The 26,899-nt window shown below is 39.7% G+C and overlaps 2 protein-coding genes and 1 long non-coding RNA gene across 3 annotated transcripts; all 3 read left to right on the top strand.

The window, feature by feature from the left end:
* The first annotated feature begins 256 nt into the window (after positions 1-256).
* LOC119629126 (vitelline membrane protein Vm26Ab) lies at positions 257-2,435 on the top strand. Its single transcript, XM_038013966.2, has 3 exons — positions 257-485; positions 1,432-1,550; positions 1,999-2,435. Exons 2-3 carry the CDS (start codon positions 1,539-1,541, stop codon positions 2,359-2,361), a joined length of 375 nt encoding a protein of 124 aa, XP_037869894.1. The 5' UTR covers positions 257-485; positions 1,432-1,538; the 3' UTR covers positions 2,362-2,435.
* A 3,193-nt stretch (positions 2,436-5,628) lies between these two features.
* CPH26 (cuticular protein hypothetical 26) lies at positions 5,629-6,570 on the top strand. Its single transcript, NM_001173280.1, is given in 2 exon segments — positions 5,629-5,685; positions 6,134-6,570. Coding segments are annotated over 2 exon segments (375 nt in total). The 5' UTR covers positions 5,629-5,673; the 3' UTR covers positions 6,497-6,570.
* A 1,152-nt stretch (positions 6,571-7,722) lies between these two features.
* Positions 7,723-10,084, top strand: LOC101736020 (uncharacterized). Its single transcript, XR_209997.4, has 2 exons — positions 7,723-7,949; positions 9,826-10,084. It is a non-coding gene; the product is annotated as an uncharacterized LOC101736020 (long non-coding RNA).
* Positions 10,085-26,899: the final 16,815 nt, after the last annotated feature.

Raw genomic sequence — 26,899 nt, 5'->3', positions numbered from 1 at the left:
AATCTGAAAACAAAGGGCCCAAATAACCACTCGTTCTAATTCCCACAGTATTTGCTCATATATTTTTAAAGTGTCAAATTCATATTACGTAACCACTAGTTTTTGCAAATCCATAAATCATTGTATAGACGAGTTATACGGCTTCAATCGTGTATTAGATTATCATATGTTACTCAAATATCACGCTATAATCCTAAGACATAGACCTGTGATTCAACTTCCTAGTATAAAAACAGACATAGATGAAGAGCGAAATCAGACGATCATAATTATAACTAGTCTTAATCGGCTTACCTTCCGGAAGAACTTTCCTACAACAATATATTTCGCTTACTAACCAACTAACGCCTAATGTTCAAGCGCATAGATTCTATCTTAAGTAATTATTGTTGGGTTTCTGGAGACCCTCGTCTCCGCCTAAGTCATATTTAATTTTATTGATTTGCCGCTAGTACACACTACAGTCTATACACTACAGTTTGAAGGTAGGGTACCTGTTAAACTAATTGTAAGAATTATTTTATGTATTAATAGACAAATCCACGAGGCCCATTAGGCATTTTTGGTTGTCCTAGCAGAAAAAACTAATGGTTTGTATTTTATATATCAACTAGTGAAACCACCTCACGCTCCGCTGCAACGGGTTTATGAATTATCCTCACGTGTTACCTGTCGTACTTTAATGTTTCTCTGAGTGAAACATTTTCTGAAGCGCCAACAACAACTGTACCCAGCTTAATCACAATTGAACGATGGGCTTTAGTGACGTACGTCGACCGTATTGCGACGACGCCTGCCTTAGAACTAAGAAGTGCATTGAGTCCACTGCGCCGGATCTGATAAGGTTGCGCTAATGGCCTGCTGTAGAATGAATGTTGTCTTCCAGTTCATAAACGTCTTGGTCCCAATGATAAGGCGTCTGATGTACTTACTCGTATCGAGCGAGATAGTACAACACGTACTTAACTCATGTTTACGAAAGAAAAAACTTGCGTAAACATCAAGCACGCAAAAAGTTTAATTTGCGTAATAATTTGGGTGGAACGACAAACGAATAATTTCCACTCATCGAATGCTTTTTTTCGGTAAGCCGATGGTCTAGTTGTTTTAAGTTGGGTTGAATGGTCGGGTCAGTAAAAAGGACAGATAGAGTCCAGGGCTCAACCCAGTCGGAATATTCAGAATTTGAATACATGCAAGATTATTATGAAAACCTCAGTAACGCGATTCAGGTTTCACATCCACTATTAAGTTTAGGATGCACGTTTTATTTAATTATTTCGGCTTCTAGTTACTTCATGTCGGAATAGAAAAGAAGCCCTTACAGCTCCAACAAGTTTATCACTCCAAGAGACCTTGTTATAATTACATTTTATGTAAATTAAGCTTTAAAACTTCCAAAGTGCTAATTAATTGCTCATACAAATACAGATGTAAGGTCGAAATCCGGTTTAGGATACCTGTATAAAATGGAGACCAAATGAGAGCAAATCATCATTCAATCTTTGTCAGATTGTGAGACAACACAAAGCACAACAATGTTCAAACAGGTTAGTACTTTTACTGTTACTTGGTGACACAAATGTACCACATATAATTGTAATAGTGTTTTTGTTAATTCTATGTTAGAAATATTATTACTGAGGCGGATTACAAATTTTTGTAAAATTAAAAATAACCAATATAACCAAACCGCGCAGCAGAGTGGCTGCGCAGCAGAAAATGGTTGAATTGTGACTCCTATCCGTGAGTGCTCGCATTACGCACTTTTACCAGTAAAGCCCTATTGGCAATCGCAGAGCGCTAGCTTCATTCACAAAGCATGGTGCTCTCCATTCTTCAACGAATTTCTTGGTCGCCTTCAATAAAAATAATGGAAAGAGATAAGGTGGTGCTATTCTAAACCGATACCACAAAGCCATATCGGTCTCTTGTTTTCCAGTCAGAGGTACTGTTGATTATTGGTTGATTATTATTATTATTATTGGTAATTTTCAGATTCTTGTCGCCTTCGCCACATTGGCCATCGCTTATGGTAAGCCCGGCTTGGGACACTTCGGCTACTCCCCAGTTGCCAGCTACGCATCCTACCTGCCTTCGACTTATGCGTACGGCACCCCGGCCCTCGCCGCCCCAGCTGTAGCTCCAGTTCCAGCTCTGACCACCGCCGCCGTCGCTGCTCCAGCATACACCGCCCCTCTTGCATGCTCTGCCTACTCACCAGCTGCCTACCCTCTGTCGTCCTACGCTCCCTACTCATACCCCAGCTACTACAATGGTTACTCTAGCTACGCTGGATACTCTCCCTTGACCTACAGCAGCTACTGGAACCCTGAATCCATCTACTACAAACGCAAGTGAACTATTTAAAAATCGTCTCCGAGATTGAATATATTTTGATATTATATTATAATAAATAAATATTTACTTTCTAACTTTTTTGTTTTCGTGGTTAACCATTTACAAAAAAAGAATAGATCTTTGAAGAATCAAAATAATAAAGAGCTTGTATTCTTCTCTGTAAATGAGAGTGAGTAGCCTTTGAGAAGCTATTTCTAAATCATTGGCTGCCCATTTAGCGTCGTATAAGGGAGATTAAAAATTTCACACAAAAATTAACATTTAGTTAAACTCATTCATCATCATAGTCCCACCCGTTGCTCTTTGGATGTCTTGAGCCTTCTGTGCCCATTGTGAGCGATCATCTTTCACTATCATATGTCAAAACTGGCAACACATATTGGTCAGAAACTATCGCCTTGAGATACTGCGGCATTTGAGATGAGAAAATTTTGCCATGGGTCCCGAACGCTGCGCATCTCAACGGGATTGACTATTGATCTCTTTCTTAAAGACATACTATTCAACAGCGTCAAACGTCGAGTTTCCGATTTTTAGAGTAATAGACATTACATGGGCGTTTGACATAATTTTGATCATTTCATGCAATACGTATATAACAGCATGATGATGATGAGGTGTGCTGATGATGATAATAATGATGATAATGTACGGGTATTTAGGTTAACAAGTTTTCACCCAGTAGTTGAAGTTCCCTTACAATCAGTGGAATCTCAAGGCTTAAATTCATTTTGGGCACTTCATTTTCTGTTTAGTATTCCTATTAATATTTTTCTCGTAAAGGTGGATAATAATCATTCGCCTTCTTTATTGGTAACACTAAAACTCGTCAATAGCAAATAACAGAAAAAAGAAAAAACAGAAAGCAGACCAGAAAAAGGCTCTGAACTGTGTTGTTTTTGTCATTATCTATATACTAATACGTAACGCAAAAACTCTGTATCCCTTTTTACGAAAATTGCGCGGACGGAGGAGTATGAAATTTTCCACACTTACCTATAGAGAATATAGAGAAGAAGTGCACAATGCAAATATTTTTTTTTTAAATAATCCAAAAATATACATTAAATCAATAAAGAAAACATTACACACACTACATACCATGTATTTGACGCACACACGCATGCATACTATTTATGTCAAACTTTAGTTCTTGACGTCTGTGGTCAAATTGAGAATAGATTAAATATTGTTCGTCTTTATTAATATTTTTTTATAGAGTAGTAGCCTTGGCAAAATTTGTGATTATAGAAGTATAAAATACAATCATACTAGTGTACAAACTTACAATTCCTTCCGGTCACCGTTCTCGTCGAACCCGTCGTTTGCGACGAAGGGCTCGACGAGTAAATTAACTCTCAGACACAGCCCACTGAGTTTCTCGCCGGATCTTCTCAGTGGGTCGCGTTTCCGATCCGGTGGTAGATTCTGCGAAGCACGACTCTTGCTAGGGTTCGTGTTAGCATCGTCGTCAGGTCTGAGCCCCGTGAGCTCACCTATTAGTTACGGTTACGCTGGAATAGCCTCTCTAGGCTACCAGCTTAGGTAGGAAAAAAAAAAAACCAATTAATTATAGTCGAATTTCGACTACTGCGGGACCTCTAGTTAATAGTAAATCTATAAGGCAAAGTGAAATTGGACGCTAGATTTCTATTCATTTTTCTTAGTCGAACACACTATTTTCCATATACTTAAAATTTTGCTTGTTCTACTGATTAATTTGCAGTCGAATAAAATTGCTTCTTACCATATTACGTCATGAACGTTTCAAGAATTACTCCTAATTTATTCCAGAATTAATTCGAATCTAAAACACTCTTATTCCAAATCATACTTGACTAATGATGGGACAAATCTCAAAACAAAGGGCCCAAATAGCCACCCATTCTAATTCCCACAATATTTGCTCCTTAAATTCAATTATTCAATAGGTCTTCATTTGATAATTAGATGGTTTAAAAAAAAAGGTATTAAAGTGTCAATTCATATTACGTAACCACTAGTTTTTGCAAATCCATAAACCGTTGTATAGACGAGCTATACGACTTCAATCGTATATTAGATTATACTATGTTACACAAATATCAAGCTACAGTCCTAAGACCTGTGATTCAACTTCCTAGTACACAACTTTCCTACAACTACATATTTTCCTTACTGACTACCTAACGCCCTGATGTTCAAGTCAATAGATTCTATCTTAAGTCATTATTGTTGGGCTTTTAGAGACCCGCGTCTCTGGCTAATGTCATATTTCTTAATTTGCTGTCAGGAAATCATACTCTACAGTTTCAACGCAGGGCAGCTGTTAAACAAATTTTTAAGAATTATTATAGTATTAATAGACAAATCCACGAAGCCCATTAGGCATTTTTGGTTGTCCTAGCGAAGAAAACTAATGGTTTGTATTTTATAATCAACTACTGAAACCTACTCACGCTCCGCTGTGACGGGCTTATGAGAAATCCTCACGCACCACCTGTTGTACCTAATGTTCCTCTGAGAGAAACATTTTCTGAAGCGCCAACAACAATTGTACCCAGCTTAATCACAATTGAACGATGGGCTTTAGTGACGTACGTCGACCGCATTGCGACGACGCCTGCCTTAGAACTAGGAAGTGCATTGAGTCCACTGCTATGGATTTGATAAGGCTGCGCTAATGGCTTGCTGTAGAATAAATGTTGTCTTCCAGTTCATAAACGTCTTGGTCCCAATGATAAGGCGTCTGATGTAGCTACTCGTATCGAGCGAGATAGTAAAATACATAAGCATCAAGCACGCAAAAAATTTCATTTGTGTAATAACTTGGGTGGAACGACAAACGAATGATTTCCACTGATCGAATGCTTTTTTTAAGTAAGCCGATGGTCTGGCTGTTTTAAGTTGGGTTGAATGGTCGGGTCAGTAAAAAGGACAGATAGAGTCAAGGGCTTAACCCAGTCGGAATGTTCAGAATTTAAATACATGCAAGATTATTATGAAAACTTCAGTAACGCGATTCAGGTTTCACATCCCCTATTTAGTTTAAGATGCACCTTTTATTTAATTAATTCGGCTTCTAGTTACTTAATGTCGGAATAGAAAAGAAACCCTTACAGCTCCAACAAGTTTATCACTCCAAGAGACCTTGTTATAATTACATTTTATGTAAATTAAGCTTTAAAACTTCCAAAGTGCTAATTAATTGTTCATACAAATACAGATGTAAGGTCGAAATCCGGTTTAGGATACTTGTATAAAATGGAGACCAAATGAGAGCAAATCATCATTCAATCTTCGTCAGATTGTGAGACAGCACAAAGCACAACAATGTTCAAACAGGTTAGTAATTTTACTGTTACTTGGCGACATAAATGTACGACATATAATTGTAATAGTGTTTTTGTTAGTTCTATGTTCGAAATATAATTACCGAGGCGGATTACAAATTTTTGTAAAATAAAAAATAACCAATATAACCAAACCGCGCAGCAGAGTTGTTGCGCAACAGCAATTGGTTGGATTGTGACTCCTATCCGTGAGTGCTCGCATTACGCACTTTTACCAGTAAAGCCCTATTGGCAATCGCAGAGCGCTAGCTTCATTCACAAAGCATGGTGCTCTCCATTCTTCAACGAATTTCTTGGTCGCCTTCAATAAAAATAATGGAAAGAGATAAGGTGGTGCTATTTTAAACCGATACCACAAAGCCATATCGGTCTGTTGTTTTCCAGTCAGAGGTACTGTTGATTATTGGTTGATTATTATTATTATTATTGGTAATTTTCAGATTCTTGTCGCCTTCGCCACATTGGCCATCGCTTATGGTAAGCCCGGCTTGGGACACTTCGGCTACTCCCCAGTTGCCAGCTACGCATCCTACCTGCCTTCGACTTATGCCTACGGTGCCCCGGCCCTCGCCGCCCCAGCTGTAGCTCCAGTTCGAGCTCTGACCACTGCTGCCGTTGCTGCTCCAGCATACACCGCCCCTCTTGCATACTCTGCTTACTCACCAGCTGCCTACCCTCTGTCGTCCTACGCTCCCTACTCATACCCCAGCTACTACAATGGTTACTCTAGCTACGCTGGATACTCTCCCTTGACCTATAGCAGCTACTGGAACCCTGAATCCATCTACTACAAGCGCAAGTGAACTATTTAAAAATCGTCTCCGAGATTGAATCTATTTTGATATTATATTATAATAAATAAATATTTACTTTCTAACTTTTTTGTTTTCGTGGTTAATCATTTACAAAAAAAGAATAGATCTTTCAATAATCAAAATAATAAAGAGCTTGTATTCTTCTCTGTAAATGAGAGTGAGTAGCCTTTGAGAAGCTATTTCTAAATCATTGGCTGCCCATTTAGCGTCGTATAAAAATTAACATTTAGTTAAACTCATTCATCATCATAGCTCTAGCCGTTACTCTTTGGGTGTCTTGATCCTTGTGAGCCCATTGTGAGCGATCACCTTTCACTATCATATGTCAAAACTGGCAACACATATTGGTCAGAAACTTTCACCTTGAGATACTGCGGTATTTGAGCTAAAAAGATTATGCTATGAGTTCTGAACGCTTTTCATCGCAACTGGATTGACTATTGATCTCTTTCTTTAAGACGTAGTCTTCAACAGCGTCAAACGTAGAGTTTCCGACACTACATGCTTACCTTTGTATATATAACAGCAGAATCTGTGTTAAATATAAAATTTTACATGTTTTAACGACATTGGGACCTAGCTAAGATTCAAAATTGACGAACGCTTTTTTGTGTTTTTTTTTATTGAAGAAAAACCTACGAAAAATATTCTTAGGCGACATCATAATATCTAAACACTGATCGAACATAAGTTGATGGCAAATTTATGTTTTGTCTCGGTATTCAAATCACTTGTGACTAATTTGTTTAGTTATATCTGGCTATACCTTTTAACATTTGCAAAGACGATAGAAAAAAGTAAGGCTTAAGACTCACGATTTGGTTAAATTAGCGCAGCTTCAAATTCCAACCATGAGTGAAAATAATTAATGTAAATATTTATTTAATTTTTATTATTTAATTACGTCCGATTTAAAATGTGTTAAACAAACAAAAAAATCTATGTTTAAACGTAATTTGTATGCCGTCGTACCCGGAGTAATCAGCATTCTTTGTCACATACGCTATATGAGTATTGTTTTAGTAAAAGGCAATGATGACTTACTATGGTTTTTTTTTATTTATTTTTTTATTGCCATTGTCTCATGGACGTCAGTAATGCCAGGAGATGAGCCAAGTCGCTGCCTTCCATATGTTATTGATTAAAAACTTTTATTTCAAAATAATTTAAAATATGTAATAAGAATACAAGAATCATGTGTACTCATCTCTACATTTTAACTGATTATAGATTCTTTTGTTTTCGCTGGAGCTATTCAAAAAGACCTTGGCAATACTATTGACAGAATCAATTCTTCTATTGAAATACCCATGTGTTTCTATGTGTTCCTTTAAAGTGGACCAAATATATAAAGTAGGACATTTTTCATGAATGTCAGTGCAAATCGTGTACAGTCGAACTTAGCAAGTGACAAAGTATCAAAATGTTTAAGGCGTTTTTGGTGAGTTGATTTTCTGTTTTTTTAGTTTTTCAAATATGTTAAATATTATATTATGTGTGCATACAATTATTCTAATCATAATTGAGTGAGAAAGCAAAGAGCGCACAAATAAACTTTATTATAATTTAAAAAAAAACATCAATCCAATTACAAAATAAATAATTTTATTAATATTTGTGTTTAGAAAATAAAATAAGAATAAGCGACTTTTATACATCGTAAATAACATTTTCGTTCTTAGGCTTAAATAATTTCGTCTTATAATGTTTTTCATTGGTTTTTTATGTAATCGATGAATTTACGGGATCTTTAGTATCATACAGTTTGCAATGCAATATTATTATAATCACCACAATAAGTTCAGCCATCTGATATAGCTGCGACGTCAAGTTTCCCATTTACTGGTAAAGAACAATTGAGGCCTATAAAATCAAAGGCAGCTAAATCCAAGCCTGTCAAATATTCAGGTAAACTACTAAAATTGGCCCTAAACACGTCATTACGGATCCTCGCGATCCATTGAAATACCGCTCTTTCTAGGGCCAGTGTTAGCAACATTCCCGGTTTGATAAGCTGAAATAACTTTGTTCGGATAGCTACGATATTCTTTATTTTAAAGCAGATTTATAAAGAATGAGAATATTACTAATAATCTGAATTTTAAATGATAAAACTTCGTTTATTAGTACTTAGTACAGAGTAAAAATGAAATTTTTGAACTGAATTTGTTAGAGATTTAGCTGCATTTGTTATAACATGAAAACACTAAATCGTGTCCAACTAACTAAACAAGATAGCGCCATTGTTAAACCATTTTACGACATTAAGGCGTTTAGCTGCCTTTGATTTTATAGGCCTCAATTGCACAAAGTTATAAAGAAAGAACCAACTTTCCTACCAAAATCACCGGAAAATCAATATCTTTCAGAGACAGAGGATTATACAATAGTAACTATAAGAATACAATTATTTAAATGGTAATTAATGTTGTAGTATTTCGTTCTAATTGATACCAGTTAACAACAGACAGACAGTTGCAGATAACTTTATTTGATATTTCTGGCAATAACCATAAAAAAGCTTTTTCAAGAACTCATAATTAAAAAGGTAATCAAAAAAAAAAGAACTCATTTTGTTCAAAGAAGAAGTATTCGAAGTCGAAAATCAAAAGTTTTTAAGACTGCACAAACGAACTTTAGCAAATTTAATTTCAATGTTAGTCTATATAATTTAAATAGGATATCAATCTGCTCTACATTATCTTATACGCTGACATTTGTAAATGTTATTGTATAATAAACTTCTTTGTATGCTCTATTGTAAAATAATTAGAAATCAACTATGCTATTTCTGACTACGTCGATTTACTTAAATTTAAAAGAAGTTTAGTCGCATGCTTTTATGTGGCCAATATAACTAAATTTTCCTAAAACTACAGGTGTACACTACTACACTATATACACAAGTGAAACTAACAACTAATTTTACTTATAATAAGCTATATTGTCAGATAAGGCCGCGATCCATCTAGTGTGTTCTAGTAATCACTTAACACTAGATGGATCGCGGCCTTATCTGACAATATAGCTTATTGAAGCCTCTGGTTATGGGAGCATCCATAGCGCTGAACGCCACCACTAAGACATGACAATGAAGTCTGTTCAACACTTCAAAACAGAACGCATACAGAAATAAATAGAATTATATAAAAATTACTCATTTTTTTCTCACACATTTCGTTTATTATTTCACATATATTTTATTCGTAAACAAAGACAGGCGATAGCTGTTAGTAATTAAACAAATTTTAAAATTCGATGAATGATCAGGAACGGTGAACTATTCGCAACTGAACTAATTAACGATGATTCAACAGATCACAATGCTGGCTCTCTTCGCCTGCGCGGCGGCCGACCCGTATGTGGTGCCTCTGCCGTACGCTGCAACTGCCGGCTACCCCCTTTCCTACGTTTCATCCTTATCAGTACCTACCGTCTACAGCTCTGCGTTCACCGGCTTCTACCCACAAATCGCATACGCAAATGATTATATCTTTCGTAAATAAAATGTTAAAGTAAATACATACATCTGGAACTTCTTCTGTTACGATAAATAAAATTTACTGTTGTTGGTTATTTGTGTTATTTTTTTATTGTACAACTAGCTGACCCGGCAGACTTCATAGTGCCGCAATCGAAAAATAAAAGACTTAAACTTTTGTATAAAATAAAATTAAAACGAACAAAAGTGGATTACTTTTGTCCGACGGGGGACACATCAAAGGAAAAACAAAATTATTATTCTTATTTAATTCCGAGCATTTTCATATTTATCTACCTTTTAAACCTTCTCTGGACTTTCACAAATAATTCAAGACCAAAATTAGCCAAATCGGTCCAGCTGTTCTCGGGTTTTAGTGAAACTAACGAACAACAATTCATTTTTATATATATAGATTATAATTTTTCTTTAATTAATTAATTTAGCATTAATCTACTTTCAATTATGTAATTTAGGAATTAACTGGAATTTTTCGTAGCTCTTTGATCGAATCACGATTAAAAGACAACATAAAGGACATTATTGGTATTCAGTATGAATATTTATTTATGTTTTGAATTTAGAAGATCTTAAATTAAATGTCGTTAAATGCAAATGTTATCAGGTGATAAGGTATCCTGCCTCGTCAAACAGAATTGACAAGAGATGTTTCAAGGTTATTGACAACATTAAAATGAATTAAAAGGTTAGCGATTATAAAGTTAGGAAATAGTCTAGTTGCTGCTATAGCGGGAAGATGGGGAGGTAAATGTTGCAGTCCGAGATGACTGGCGACGGATATTCCTAATTTTATTAAAACTCTTTACTTAAAACGAAGGGCAAGAAATAACGCATTTAAAAAAAACCTATTTTTCATGCTTTTTTTTTATTATTTCTTTCACAAATTCGATTACCTCTCGCTTAATCTATCTATGTTCGTGATTGCGGAAGTTACAAAGAGTAGGTGTCAGACACTAACATTCGTGTTTACACGTCTAGTTTTTTTTTTTTTGTATTCTCTTGTTCACATTTATTTTTTTGGCGCTTTAATTTTCTTTTGTTTACGACTATGCCATTTTTAATCCGTCAGAATCAAAGCCTCCTAACAAATAGGTTTATAATAAGTGTCAAACTTAAAACGATTATTCTAAATTATAGGTATTTCATGCTTAGAATTCATGTGGAGAAACGTGCACCGTGTTCTTTTTCTTTCCTTTTTTTTTTAGTTTCACAATACAGTTCAGTAATAACTTAAACACATACATGCGTATTTTTTATATCACTTGAATTCGAAAAATTAAAATAACAGAATTCGTTGGTGGTCACCCTGTATCATCTGTATATAAGTGTCTTGATTAGATCTCACGAATCTTAATGTCAATTTGGGTATAAAATAAATAAAATGAGGACACGATTTAATCGTAGTACTTACTATTTTTAACACAATTGAATGTACATAGTTATAGGGTTGCGACAATTTCATGGAAAATATCGATTAAATCTCTCTAAGTTGGAAAATCGTTAAAAAAATCGATTTTACGCTAGTTATACTTGTCTGATATATGCCTGTACTATATCATATTTTATTTTCGTAGTTCTAACAAGTATACATTAAAAGGGTTGATTTTGTCGAAATACGGTAGTCTGATTACGTATGAAGCACGTAACGCACTGTTTAATCACACTAATTCTTCTTACAATATGAATCAGACGAAATAATTGGACCAGATATAGGAATAGAGGACTTACTATGGGTGCTCACATAAACTAAGAAACTTGATCTAGAAATCATAGTATTCAGTACAATATCTAGATACATATGTGTGTCGCTTATAATAATCCTCCTTCTTGAGTCCTGCTCCTCATCTCTGAGGGTCGTGTCCACTTCCATTCATAAGCTTACAATTAAATAATAAGAAATATTTTAAATGTAAATAAGGAAACAATATACTGAAATTGTATTTTTTTGTTTGTTTTATATTTGACATAAACTCTACAAATATTTCAATAGGCATATTATAAAAATATGAATCTTCGTGATGCCGCTAGACTATATCTACAACTGATATTTAAAGAAAACGTTCAAAAAGCATCTATTTATTTCGTTTAAAAAAAATCAAAGTTTCAACTTTTCGAATACCAATAAATAACATACATATTCGTAAAATGATCTAGTTTACTTCCTATCTTCAAGAATTAAGTGAAGATGACAAGGTTGCTGAGGCTATAAAAATACAGAAGACCTTGTAATACTTTATGCGCTGTATTAAACCCGCGTGGGCGTTTCGAATGCACGAACGAACCAATTATCAAGAAAAATACAAAAAAAGAAGACTTTACTATTCAGACGAATCAATCAGCTTCAGTTGTTAATTTGTTTAAAGTTATGGCTGTCTTGCCAAAATCAACGATTATTAGCAAAATGAAAATGCCTGTTACAAGACAACACCGTAAGCTGCCACCGATAATAATGCACGTATCATACTTACAAAATAATGTATTTTACCGGTTTTCACGAGTAGGGAAAACCGGTCCCGTTTTGGCGTGATGTGAGAAATACGCGTTTGTTGAAAGCAGTATCCAGCTTGTCATTCGTGGTAGTTAGTGCTGTAATTTAATTCAATCTACTCTTTTTCCAACGTCCCAAGCAGACGTAGAACGTGTTATTTTGCTTCTGGAAATAATCAGTTCCGACTTTAGCCTCGCCATAAGCCGCGGTAAAACTGAAATGATGGTGGTGGACCGTAAGGATAACAATCTATCTGATTTACACGATTTACACGAGTTAGATCTACACAATCACACATACTGGAAGTTGTGAAGAAGAAATTAAAGACGTTTGTGCCGTGACACGATCAGCGGCACTGACAAAAATATGGAAAATTCACCGCATAACTAAAAACACCAAGGTTCGCTTAGTGAGATACTTAATATATCCTATATTCCTATATGGAGCAGAAACTTGGACGATCCACCAAAACTATCGTGAAGAGATTGCCACCCTTGAGCTGTGGTGCTGGAGACACTTGCTGAGGATAAAATGGACTGCTCATCGCACTCAATGATTCCATCCTGAAAGAACTCCAAATCAAACAAAAGCTTTTGTCGATTGGGAAATTGCGAATCCTTAATATGTTTGAACATATCATCCGTAACGAAAGCTCATTGGAACGATTAATGGTTCAAGGAAGAGTTGAAGGCGATCACCCACAAGATGGACAGACTTTATTAAGTCATCTGCGAAGTGCTCGGGCTGACAGCTAACAATATGTCCGATTCGGCTTTTCCGTCCATTTTATTCCATTCAGAATATTTAGAATCTGAATGTATTGGTTTAGGTATTTTTCCTGATACGTATTCCCACAAATCATTCTTCTTCAGAATAGCTCGCATGTGAATCTCCCAGGTGTCATAGTTATCACCCGTAAGTCGATCAATCTTAATATTAGAAGTCATTTTGTAGTTTCTTCAACTTCAAAAAAAAATCAGGAAATAATTGATACAACGGATTACGCCTATTAAAACAATTAATCGTTAAATCATTTCTATTTCACTTTCTGCAACGTCCTGGGCCCATAACCTGTTAGGACGTGCATAATTAGAAACAATTTAGTAGTTCAATAGTATATTATAATTTTCAAATTAACATTATATTCTGACATATATCAGTTCTCTCATATAATCATAGATAAGTTTGCTCATCGAACTTTACCTTATTAACAGAGAGAACTAGCTGACGTCCGCGTCAAGCAAGAGCAGTGCTTCGTTGAACCTAGTACCGGATTTGAATCGCGATTCACTGAAAAGATCCGCTGCGAAACTCATTAGGTTAGCCTTTTGGGAAGTTTAACGACAAAGGGAAGATCTTCCACCGAGCGGATGATATTGCTCGGTAGACCGACGGTCCGAATGTTGTTGTTCGGAACTTGTATATATGCGCTTTATCTTGAAAATATCGTAAGCGAAATGTCAGCGTAAATGAAATGTCAGGCATCTGTCAATTATCTTGCGTTGTATGATGGCTACCCCCCACAAGCCTCTTGACAAAAATATGAATCGTGCATATTGTGTCAACTCAAAAAAAGAATTAAAAGGTTAGCGATTATAAAGTTAGGAAATAGTCTAGTTGCTGCTATAGCGGGAAGATGGGGAGGTAAATGTTGCAGTCCGAGATGACTGGCGACGGATATTCCTAATTTTATTAAAACTCTTTACTTAAAACGAAGGGTAAGAAATAACGCATTTAAAAAAAACCTATTTTTCATGCTTTTTTTTTATTATTTCTTTCACAAATTCGATTACCTCTCGCTTAATCTATCTATGTTCGTGATTGCGGAAGTTACAAAGAGTAGGTGTCAGACATTAACATTCGTGTTTACACGTCTAGTTTTTTTTTTGTATCCTCTTGTTCACATTTTTTTTTTTTGCGCTTTAATTTTCTTTTGTTTACGACTATGCCATTTTTAATCCGTTAAAATCTAAGCCTCCTAAGAAATGGATTTATAATAAGTGTCAAACTTAAAACGATTATTCTAAATTATACTTCATGCTTAGAATTCATGTGGAGAAATGTGCACCGTGTTCTTTTTCTTTTCTATTTTTTATATCACTTGAATTCGAAAAATTAAAATAACAGAATTCGTAGGTGGTTACCCTGTATCATCTACATATAAGTGTCTTGATTAGATCTCACGAATCTTAATGTCAATTTGGGTATAAAATAAATAAAATGAGGACACGATTTAGTCGTAGTACTTACTATTTTTAACACAATTTAATATACAGAGTTATAGGGTTGCGACAATTTCATGGAAAATATCGATTAAATCTCTCCACTCTAAGTTGGAAAATCATTAAAAAAAGCGATTTTACGATATTTGTCTGATATATGCCTGTACTATATCATATTTTATTTTCGTAATTCTAACAAGTATACATTAAAAGGTTGATTTTGTCGAAATACGGTAGTCTGATTACGTGTGAAGCACGTAACGCACTGTTTAATCACACTATTTCTTCTTACAATATGAATTAGACGAAATAATTGGACCAGATATAGGAATAGAGGACTTACTATGGGTGCTCACATATACTAAGAAACTTGATCTAGAAATCTATTCAATACAATATAGATACATTTGTATATTGTTTATAATAATCCTACTCCTCGAGTCCTGCTCCTCATCTCTGAGGGTCGTATTTGACATAAACTCTACAAATATTTCAATAGGCATATTATAAAAATATGAATCTTCGTGATGCCTCTAGACTATATATACAACTGATATTTAAAGAAAACGTTCAAAAAGCATCTATTTATTTCGTTTAAAAAAAATCAAAGTTTCAACTTTTCGAATACCAATAAATAACATACATATTCGTAAAATGATCTAGTTTACTTCCTATCTTCAAGAATTAAGTGAAGATGACAAGGTTGCTGAGGCTATAAAAATACAGAAGACCTTGTAATACTTTATGCGCTGTATTAAACCCGCGTGGGCGTTTCGAATGCACGAACGAACCAATTATCAAGAAAAATACAAAAAAAGAAGACTTTACTATTCAGACGAATCAATCAGCTTCAGTTGTTAATTTGTTTAAAGTTATGGCTGTCTTACCAAAATCAACGATTATTAGCAAAATGAAAATGCCAGTTACAAGACAACACCGTAAGTTGCCACCGATAATAATGCACGTATTATTCTTACAAAATACATTACACAAGTAGAGAAAACCCGTCACGTTTTGGCGTGATGTGAGAAATACGCGCAGCTTGTCGTTCGTGGTAGTTAGTGCTGTAATTTAATTCAATCTACTCTTTTTCCAACGTCCCAAGCAGACGTAGAACGTGTTATTTTGCTTCTGGAAATAACCAGTTTCGACTTTGGCCTCGACATAAACCGCGATGAAACTAAAATGATGGTGGTGGACCGTAAGAATAACAATCTATCTGATTTACATGAAATAGCAGATTGCGAAGTTGTCCAGGGTTAGATCTACACAATCACATATACTGGAAGTTGCGAAGAGGAAATTAAAGACGTTTGTGCCGTGACACGATCAGCCATGCTAAAGCTCATAAAAATATAGAAAAATTGCCGGATAACTAAAAACACCAAGGTTCGCTTAGTGAGATACTTAATATATCCTATATTCCTATATGGAGCAGAAACTTGGACGATCCACCAAAACTATCGTGAAGAGATTGCCGCCCTTGAGCTGTGGTGCTGGAGACACTTGCAGAGGATAAAATGGACTGCTCACCGCACCGATGTTTCCATCCTGAAAGAGCTCCAAATCAAACAAAGGCTTTCGTCGATTGGGAAATTGCAAATCCTTAATATGTTTGAACATACCATCCGTAACGAAAGCTTATTGGAACGATTAATGGTTCAAGGAAGAGTTGACGGTCAACGCTCTCGCGGCCGATCACCCACAAGATGGGCAGACTTTGTTAAGTCATCTGCGAAGTGTTCCCTTATTGAATGTACACGCACCGCCACAGATAGAGAGAGATTGAGAAGCCTCGCAAAAGCCGCAACCAAGGAATAAAGACAATACATAATCACGACCACTCCGTCAAGAGTGTACGACTGGGAAGAAGAACCTGTAGATATCGAACCTGAACGCTACCAACAGCCGTACATTAAGTGCTAGTTCGTTACCGGAACCTACATGTACCACAATATCCATACTTCTACCTTAAGCTAACAAGAAGATGCAACGGTGTTGGAATCCCGCCGGTAGCTACTAATTTTTCTAATGAAATACGTACTTAACAAATGTTCACGATTGACTTCCACGGTGAAGGAATAGCATCGTGTAATGTGCAATCAAACCCGCAAAATTATAATTTGCGTAATTACTAGTGGTAGGACCTCTTGTGAGTCCGCACGGGTAGGTACCACCACCTCGCCTATTTCTACCGTGAAGCCGCAATGCGTTTCGGTTTGAAGGGTGGGGTAGCCGTTGTAACTTTACTGAGACCTTAGAACTTATATCTCAAGGTGGGTGGCGTAAGCCTGAATGCATGATTCCTTTGCAATAGACACAACCTAGTATTTTGCCTAAGCCTATCCCGTGAGAGCTCACGCTACGCTAAAATTTGATTTGCCACTTAAAATATAAATACTTCTTTTTAATGAGCCAATTATTTAAAAAAAATGACTTAATTTAAAATTATAGCATATAATCATAGCTTCACAAACCAGCAAACCAAGATCAGTATAACAGTACTACGTTTTGTAACACATGTAGACATTCGCTTTCGGATAAAAGACTAAAAAATGCCCATAGTATCTAATCATTAAATAATACTTAGCACTTGTCAATTAATTACCAAGAGCCATCTATTGGTCTGCTTAAAAAACCAGTATTCGAAATAGCTAGTAGTGATTAACTAAAAAAAGTCAACAAGACAACCTACATAGTGGATAATCGTTTGTATATCACACCGAGTTAATACAACAAAATTTACGAGATCGGTTTTTCTTAAAATTGTAAATGAAATTAAAGTTTCACGCTCAACAAACAAGTGATATTTTTTTTAGAAAATTAACAAAGTAATTTTAGTGGCCGTGAAAAATTCATTCGGTTTAGTTCGAATGGTGGAACTGCCGTGACGTTCACGTCACGTGACTTTACATCATGTCGCAAAATTATATCATTCCGTCACCTAAATATATTAATATATGAATTTGGAGTTTCAGTTAGACTATATAAGGTCTATATCACCCTAAAAACAAATTTCTCAGCAGAAATAGGCAGGATGGTCATACTTACAAATGTGTTTGTCGTTGTCTGTGACGGGCTTACAGACAGAATTAAATTCTCTTTCAAGATTGCCATTTTATGCTTCAAGAAACACCAGCTTTTTCGTCTTTATATTTGACACACACAAATATCACCAAACGCAAATATTAGTCAATATTCCGATAGACAAAAATTAGTAATTTCATGGTTTCAAAATCTGTAAATTCGTTTTTTTATGAAGATTATTTATGAATTCCGATTTATACTTATTTTTATTGTATTATAACACTGTAGCAGTAGTGACGCTGAAAAAATAAATCTACAACGAATAGGGAAATTAAAAGCTAATTTATTTTATGTTGTAATTACTCTTTATAGTTGTTTTAAGCAAACAACTGGTTGAGTGAACTAGTTATGGTACGATGGGGATAGCTCCAAGGTCGCTGCGGTCGGATATATGCATACGGAATAATTAAATTAAATTGATATTCAAAGACATCAAGCATAAAGTAAAACGTTCGTAATGGTCGTAAATTATGACTGTTTATCGAGACTGATGTGACACAAAAAAAGAAGTTAGTCATATTTCGTGGTTGGTTCTTTTATTACAGATAACCCGTCGCTTGCGACGAAGGGCTCAACGAGCAAATTAAGCCATAGACACAGCCCACTGAGTTTCCGATCCGGTGGTAGATTCTGCTCTTGTCAGTGTTAGCATCACTCCGGTTTGAGCCCCGTGAGCCTCTCAAGGCTATCAGCTTAGGTAAAAAAAAAGAAGAAAAAAACAGATACGACGCAAAGGTAATGTATTTGAATACAAAAGTTATGAAGCGCTAATTCCTAGCGTCTAGTGATTTTTTTTATCTTATTTTATCTTATTTTTATTTTATAAATGTTAATGGTTAGGAGAAGGCATGTGTATACTGAATGTCGAGAATTAATTTATCATTTAAGTCCCGAATGAGAAATGCACACTAAAATATCAGAAGTTTGAAATTTCGACTTAACTGTTCGGGCGGCATTATTAAAAAAGCCCGTTTTTTGCTTTTAGTTCGTATATATTTAAATGTAGTCTGGTTTTTTGTTATATTAACTTTTTACATTGAATTTGAACAGGTATATTTTAATATTTTTTTTAGATTCTCGCAAGTTTCGATTTAAAACTACTTTTACTACTTAACCTGATATTGTGATAGCTTATTGAAATCGTAAAAACAATCTCAATTAAATAACACAAGCGGGATTATGACGACGCTTGTAACTGAAAGTAAGTATTGTACTTTTTGACGAAGCATGTTGCGGATAATAGCATGTACTTTTAAGTTAGGAATACATATTATGTTCTTTTTTTTATAATAAACTTTAAGCTAGTTTTTATTATATTTTTATTAAATAAAAAAGCGGCATCGTTTTGTATTGTGTCATAAACTGTTACAATCCAGTATTTGAAAATTAATATCTACTGCTAGTCACTATTACTAAAGGGAGTATTATCTATTGGTAATATAACACATTCTTCTTTTATAACTTTTTCTTTTTCGTTCGGAGCACATCATGTTTTTTTTTTTTTTTTTTTTTTTTTTTTTTTTTTTTTTTTTTTTTTATGATTGAAGGATTACTGGTGGCCCGGAGGCCTTTCCAGTTTCACCAGGACAGGTGGGCGAGCAAAGGCTCAGCCAGGAGGGGTGGGATTTGCTAACAGCTACCCGAGCGCCTCCGAAGGAGACCTAACAATTCAAGAGCAGCTGCTTCGCGAATGAATCTACTACCGGATCGGAATCGCGACCCGCTGAGAAGATCCGGCGAGAAACTCAGCGAGCTGATTCATGGGTTAGGTTGCACGGCGAACTCTTTGTCGAGTTCGACGAGTACGGTTACCGAGGTCCCTAAGCCTGCTCCTAGAGCTGAAGGCGTCTAGTGCGAAGGTTATTGGATCTGATGGATCCGTAAGGACGTGTCTAGGGCGTCGACGGTGACTGGCTCCTGCATGATCAGGATTCGGGGAGTAGTCAGCGGCGGCTACGATAAGGCGATTATCATGACGCATAGCCTTATCGAAGTACCGTTCCGACGCTGACTTCATGTATTTCTGTATAGATTCGAGGCCCAGGTCGTCGTGTAGGTCAACGTTCCTCACGAACCACGGAGCTCCGACGGCTAACCTGCAAAAGCGGGATTGTAGAGATTGAAGGGTGTCTATGTGCGTGCGGGCCGCGTGAGCGAACACCACACTCGCGTAAGTCATGACGGGCCTTATGCAAGTTTTGTAAAGTGTCACCTTGTTCCGAAGGGACATTTTACTCCGCTTACAAATCATGGGGTAGAGTCTACCGAGAATAAACGCGGCACGGTCACGGACTGATTTTATATGCGGGCGGAATGTCATCGATGCATCCAGGGTAACGCCCAGGTACTTGACCTTCCTGGCCCAGGGTATGGATTGACTAAAGAGAGTAATCGGGGGTGTGAGATTCCTCCTCCTAATACGGGAGGAAATCCGTGCGGAGCTTCCCCTCTGAAAGAGCACCGCAGTACTTTTCGCTGGGTTGATGTCTATGCGCCATTTTCGGAACCACTGTCCTAGGGCTAGGGCTGCGCTCTGAAGCTTCTTCGCGATTAGGGACTTGTTTCTACTGGAATAGTAAACAGTCGTGTCGTCGGCGAATAAAGCTAAATGGGTCGGCGGCGACCGGGGAATATCGTTAACGAATAAGCTAAATAGGAGGGGTGAGAGGACAGAGCCTTGCGGGACTCCAGCTGTGAGAGGTCGTGGGGAGGAGCGGGTTCCCTCGACTCGATATCGAAAAGAGCGGTTCGACAAGAAGTCCCGTATGATGAGCACGAGACTATCCGGCACACCCATGTTGAATAGTTTGAAAATCAAACCGTTGTGCCAGACTTTGTCGAACGCTTTTGCGACGTCGAAGAAGAGAGCTCCCGTGTATAACGGTTTTGGTCGATTAAGCCCCACAAGAATGTGCTCCGTGAGGCGGTGCACCTGTTGAACGCATGAGTGATTTGTACGGAATCCGAATTGTTCATCGATGAGAATGCCCTTGGATGAGACGAAGTCTCTGAGGCGTTTGTAGAGCAGACGCTCATACAGTTTGCCTAGAGACATGAGGAGGCTAATCGGGCGGTAGCTCGTCGGATGATTTTTTGGTTTACCGGGTTTATGTATGCCGATAACGTCCGCTTCTTTCCACACCGCGGGAAAGATACAGTTCGCCATAGCGGCATTGAAAATAGATGCCAACATCACGATGAGTTGGACGGGTAGAAGTTTAATAACGCGGTTGGATATACCGTCGGAACCGGGAGCCTTGCGAGGACGTAGGTCTTTGATCAAGTCTTTAACTTCCATCGGGGTGACGGGTGGTAACACATCAGAGGGTGGCAAGGAGGCTCTGCGTTCTACCTCACTGTCTACTAATTCTACATGCACAGGGTTCACGGATTGAGTGCTGGGCGTGCACTGGGTTTGCAATGTATCGGCCAGCAGCTCTGCTTTTTCGTCATCATCGAACGCCGTGAGTCGGCCTGAGGGGCCTACGAGGGGGGGCATAGTTACTACCGTATCCGATTTGAGAGTACGAGCTAAGCGGTAGTAAGACCTTTGGGAGGGCGCGAGTCCTTCTAAGAAATCAGACCATCTGGCATCTCGGACTTCGGCGATGCGAGACTTTACGTCGCGTTGTAGGGCACGCATTCGAATACGATTTTCCGCGGTAGGATACCTGTCGTAGGCGCGTATCGAGGCGTTCTTAGCTCTAAGGAGTTCCCTAATATCGTCGGACAATTTGAAGCGGTGAAGGAAGTCCTCCGCTACAACTTGTTTCGATGACCTATCTAATGTCGAGGTGATGTGTGACGTTAAGATGTCTATGGCTTCAGCGGTATCCTGAGGAGACGGGGTAGAGTCCGGGCTAAACGGTAGCGATGGTGGATCAGATTCAGCCAGGCTGATGCCCAGCGTGTGCCAATCCACCACAGTCCTCGTGACGGGAACGGAATCGGAAGCGCGACCGAGCTTCATAACGACGGGACGGTGGTCTGAATCTAACTCTGAAACTACTTCGATCGAGTGTAAGCGCAGAGTTACGTTTTTTAATAACGCTATGTCGAGTATATCCGGGCGATGCGCGATATTTAGCGGGTAGTGAGTCGGGGTTAGCGGAGCGACGATATCGAAGGCGAGATTATCGACTAACGCGTCAAGCCGCCTGCCATTCGGGGTTGTGGTGTGTGAGTTCCACCTAATGTGTTTACAATTTAGGTCGTCCGCCAGAATGACAGAGCTCCCCATGCCGAGCAGCGCCTCGATATCACTGCTTAGAACGATCTTATCCGGTGGAAGATAAACGGACGCGATAACGATCGGCGCGTGTCCCGTCAGTGAGATTCGGCACACTGATGCTTCGATATTAGCGAGCGCGGGAGGATCGAGTGGGACGCAATGCAGGGCTCTTCTATAGTAAATGACGGTGCCACCACCACGAGCAGAGAGCCTGTCGTTCCTGACCATGTTATAGTTCGCGATTTTAGGGTCACGGCGCGCGGGCTTAAGTAGGGTCTCCTGCACTAAAAAGATATCAATTTGATGGTCACGCAAAAAGTCAGAAACCTGATCACGCTGATTTGCGAGACCGTAAGCGTTAAAAAATCCTATCGTTACGGATAGGGGCTTTATTCTACTAATATACGCCATTGATTACCGGCGGAGTGAGGGGAGGACGTACGTATTTAATGACGCGTATACGTCGGCGTATTCTTGCACAACGGCGATAAAGTGTTGTGCAGTGGAGGCAGAGCGAATGGCGTCGCCCAAAGCGTTAACGCGCTCAAAGTTGATCGACTGAAAGAAGTCGATCGCTAAAGCGAGATTGTCGGACGCGGTCGGAGGGCAAGTCGCGGGAGAGGGACGAGTCGCGGGGGCGGGACGAATCGCGGAGGAGGGAGTTGTAGCCGTGTTCATGTACGGCAGCGGTTTCGCCCAGGCCGAGACACTGGGCACCGGCGCCGGAACGAACGCTGGCTTAGCCTGCGACACAGAGGGTGCCGAGGCTTTGATGTCTGGGCCGGAAGCTCGGAGGCGGTTTTGGCGGGCGACGCGGCGATTTATTTTCGGGGCTCGGGGGCATCCGCGGTAATTTGCGGGGTGACCCTGTGTTCGACACAGGACGCAGCTAGGCGGTTCTGTCGCGGTTTTTTGATCGCGAGTGCATAGGGCCGTGGCGTGATCGCCTAAGCACTTGACGCATCGGGGGCGCGCGTGACAGTTACGGGAAGAATGCCCGTATAATTGGCAGTTATGGCACTGGCTAGGTGTGCCTTTCTTGTGTGGGGTTTCGACTGCGATTCCGGAAAGGCTACAGACCGTTCGGATGTTGAATATTTGCTTACCCTCGGGGGTAGGCTGGAGGGCGACGAGAACCATATTATATGGCTCCCTTCCGCGGCCTGTGTGCATGCGGTGTACGGAGTTAACCGGTAGGCCTTGTTCGAGAAGGTCGGCCTTGACGAGCTCGGCATCCAACTCTTTAGGGATGCCACGTATAACGGCACGGAGTTCGCGCTCCTCCTGGAGCGTATATGTGTGGAAACTTATACGCTCCTTACGGAGGTAAGAAGAGAGGGCCCTATGGTCGTCGGATGTTCGAACCTTAATTTGAATGCCGTTCGCGAGGTTACGGGCATTCGTAAAATTGATATTTTTGGCCTTAAGGGCCAGGGAAACTCGTTCCCAAGCTGCCTTCTCTTGAAGGATTACCGGGGGAGGGGTCTGGGCTTTATTTTGTGCCACCGGACGCGGCGACGGAGTGGCACGGGCTGGAGGCGCAACGGGAGTCTGAGGGCGGGGGCGCGACGCGTTCGCGGCTTTGCTAATTTTAGCGGCCGCGGGAGCTCGAGACTCCGCGGCACGCTTCTTACCCTTTTGCACCAGGGTGAATCCATCCGTCGATGAGGCGGGAGCGAGGTCGACCTCCATCTCCGAGTCAGAGTCGGAGGACGAGGAGGCGGGCGCAGGTGACCTACGAGTAGGTGTTTTGGACGGCGCGACGGAGGCCGCGGATGATCGCGCTGCTGGAACGGTGACCACGGCGGACGACGCAGCAGTTTTACTCGCCAGTATAGGCGACGCGGGAACGGCAGGCACGACGGAGGCTGCGGTGCTCGATGCAGAAGCTTTGCACGCAGGTACAGGCGACGCAGGAGCAGTGAGCTCGGTGGAGTTCACGAGAGGGCTCGCAGTGTGATCGGCCTTGAAGGCCTGAAACTCGGAAGTGAGCTTTGGGTAGCGAAGCCGGAGAAATTCCGCAAATACAGCGTCCATGATGTCTACGTGCCCAGGTGGGGCTACCCTGGGTCTTAGAAAACACTCGCCTTGCGGCGAGGCCCCAACTTCTCGGACCTGAGCGGTTCTATTGAACACAGGTGGCGATGCGGCACGATTACTGCAGGACAAAGAAAAATCACAACAAAACGGAAATAACAAAAAGAAACAAAACAATTAAACACTTCCAGGAAGACAGTTTGTCGGCAGATGTACCACGAACACAGAAATAACAAAAGGAAACAAAACAAATAAAAACTTCCAGGAAGAGCACTTAGTCGGCAGATGTACCACGAACACAGGCCGCGCGAACAATGGCCGGGCTAACAAAAGCCGGGCGAACAAAGGCCGGGCGATCGAGTGGTCGATGAGCACGTCCGCGCGTGACGGGTGCCTCTATCGGAATGGGCACATCATGTATCTCTGTGTATGAACATGTGCTCAAACAAAATATCCAAACTAGTAAGTTTTTCACCGTTCTGCTCAACAGATGGACAGACTTGAAGTAGTTATCCACGAAATTTTAATTATTTTTTTCCAAAATATATCCAACCCGAATCTCCACAAATGCGTTTCAATATGACAATACAAACATACATACTTAGTAACAATGGCTATTCAAAGACACTTCGCAAGATGCTGAGGATTTACTGAAATAACACTTAGTCGTCCATTTACCTCCATAACAAACACATTAACACCCTTACCCCTTTAAAATACACACACATGACTATATCATGACACAGACACTTCACTGTATTGTCTATGTTATTGCTTAGGTAGATTGACGAGATGGAAACTCACTTGGTGTTAAATGGTTACCGGAGCCAAGGGACATCAACATCGTAATGCCACCACGCACCTACTGACATGATTCTAAGTCTCAATTTTTACAGCACAACGGCTGCGCCACCCTTCAAACCGAAACGCATAACTGCTTCACGGTAGTAATAGGCAGGGTGATGGAGCCCGACCTGAGGGGGCGAGACCGCGCGGCACGCTACCTGCGCTCTATCGTGCTGCATGATAGCGGTTCTATAGAATTGCTGTGTTAGAGCAACCGGTTTTGCGGTGTATCACGTTCCGAGCTGGCAAATTGGTTCTGCTCTAGCGGGGTATTCCAGAACACAAGTGCCACCGCCTGGGGCGGCCTGTCGGGCTGCCGTACCGAGACGGCCGACGTAGATTCGTCGACTATCGCCTCGACGACCCGTCGCGGTGTCGGTCGGGCGTCCTAGAGGTGGCGCCACGAATCTGGTAGTAGTGTTGACCGCGGGAACCCCCCTACTCTGCCTGCGTTCTGACCCTGGGGGGAGATCGGACGTCGGCTGAGAGAGTGCAAGGGGATTCATTTAGTGGGTAGGGCCCAAAAAATATACCCGCGCGCTCCCTAGAAACGGAAGCTTAAGCTCCGAAAAATGCTTAAGGTACCGACCCGCGCAGACTCACAAATCGCCCTACCACCAGTAAAAACTCAACCACTTTAATGTAAAATGTATGCTGTTGCAAATTTAGCTGCAGCTCCTTATCGAGGATTCAGTGAGGCATATTAAGCAACAGCGATATACTAAATCTTCTTAAATTATTTTCTAGGTACAGTCGTTTCTTCAAATCCTATAAGAAGATCAGTCAAACAGACTACATCGCAGAAGAATCTTCAGACGCAGCTCAAATCAACGACAAAATTGATATATTTCCAAATTTATGCAGCGAAATATGATTAACTTAAATTAACTTCATAGAATTCGATGAAATAATAAATTATACTTTACGTAATTTATTACTCATACATTTGCACACAAAACATTTAATATCACGGAAAAACATTATACTGTATTTTGGGTGGGGTGGCCAAAATAGTGGAAACTAACATTACTCCCTATATTCAATCCTCGATAACTGTAACACTTGTATACTACTGAACCTTTTTTTTTTTTTTTAACGCTGGGGAATCCATTTACGGATACCCGGTCGAGGGGGGTAACGGACCGGGTTATGTCGGACTCCGGCGCCTCCCGAGAGGAAGAAGGGGAGAAGAGAAGGAACGAGGTCCTTCACCTCCCCCAATTTCTCACAGGAGACTACGCCTTGAAAAAGGCGCGCGAAGCACTTGCCCCGCAGAACGACTACCGACTAAACCCCATCGAGCTCCACCACACCGACTACACGAAACTTACGGTACCGCGATGCGCGCCGAAAGTCTCGCCTTAGGCGGTACCCGTACTGATGTTAAGACGGGATTTCATCCCCGGGAAAATCCCGTAGAACCTCGTCTCGGGAGACACACCGTGAGCGGCGCACAGGAGCCACCTTGCACCGCTTCACCACCGGACCAACAGTCCCCGCACCCGGCACTCGATAGTCCCTACGAGGGCTGAGCGGCAGCCGTATACTACTGAACCTACAGTATTTGTCCTAATAAACCATGTCTAAAGAGTGGAAATAAATTATAATTTTGTATAGAAAATTTATAGAGTGATAATTTATTCAGGATGAATAGTAAGAGGTGAATGAGAGTAGCCGAGGATTGTGCTTATTGGCGTGCAATTCGATAGTCTAGCAGTGGATGGCAACAGACTACTGACAATGATGTTGATAGAAAATCTTAATGATCATTAACGGAGTGCTTTGAGGAATTGTTCTAGATGATGTTCCCTTCATGTTCTTTCTACTATCGTACCTGCCGCCACCGCATCAGTGTTCATCCATGCTAGCTGGAAACACTGCGCTCTTCTTAGTTTCCAAAGACCTATTTTGCCACGTACCATCCGGCTCTAGAAGGAACTCCCCTCCACGTTCTTTCTAAAGTACTGTTACATGTCCA

Source organism: Bombyx mori, chromosome 11 (assembly GCF_030269925.1).
Source record: "Bombyx mori chromosome 11, ASM3026992v2".
Taxonomy (NCBI): Eukaryota; Metazoa; Arthropoda; class Insecta; order Lepidoptera; family Bombycidae; genus Bombyx; species Bombyx mori.
This window is presented reverse-complemented; position numbering and strand designations above follow the sequence as displayed.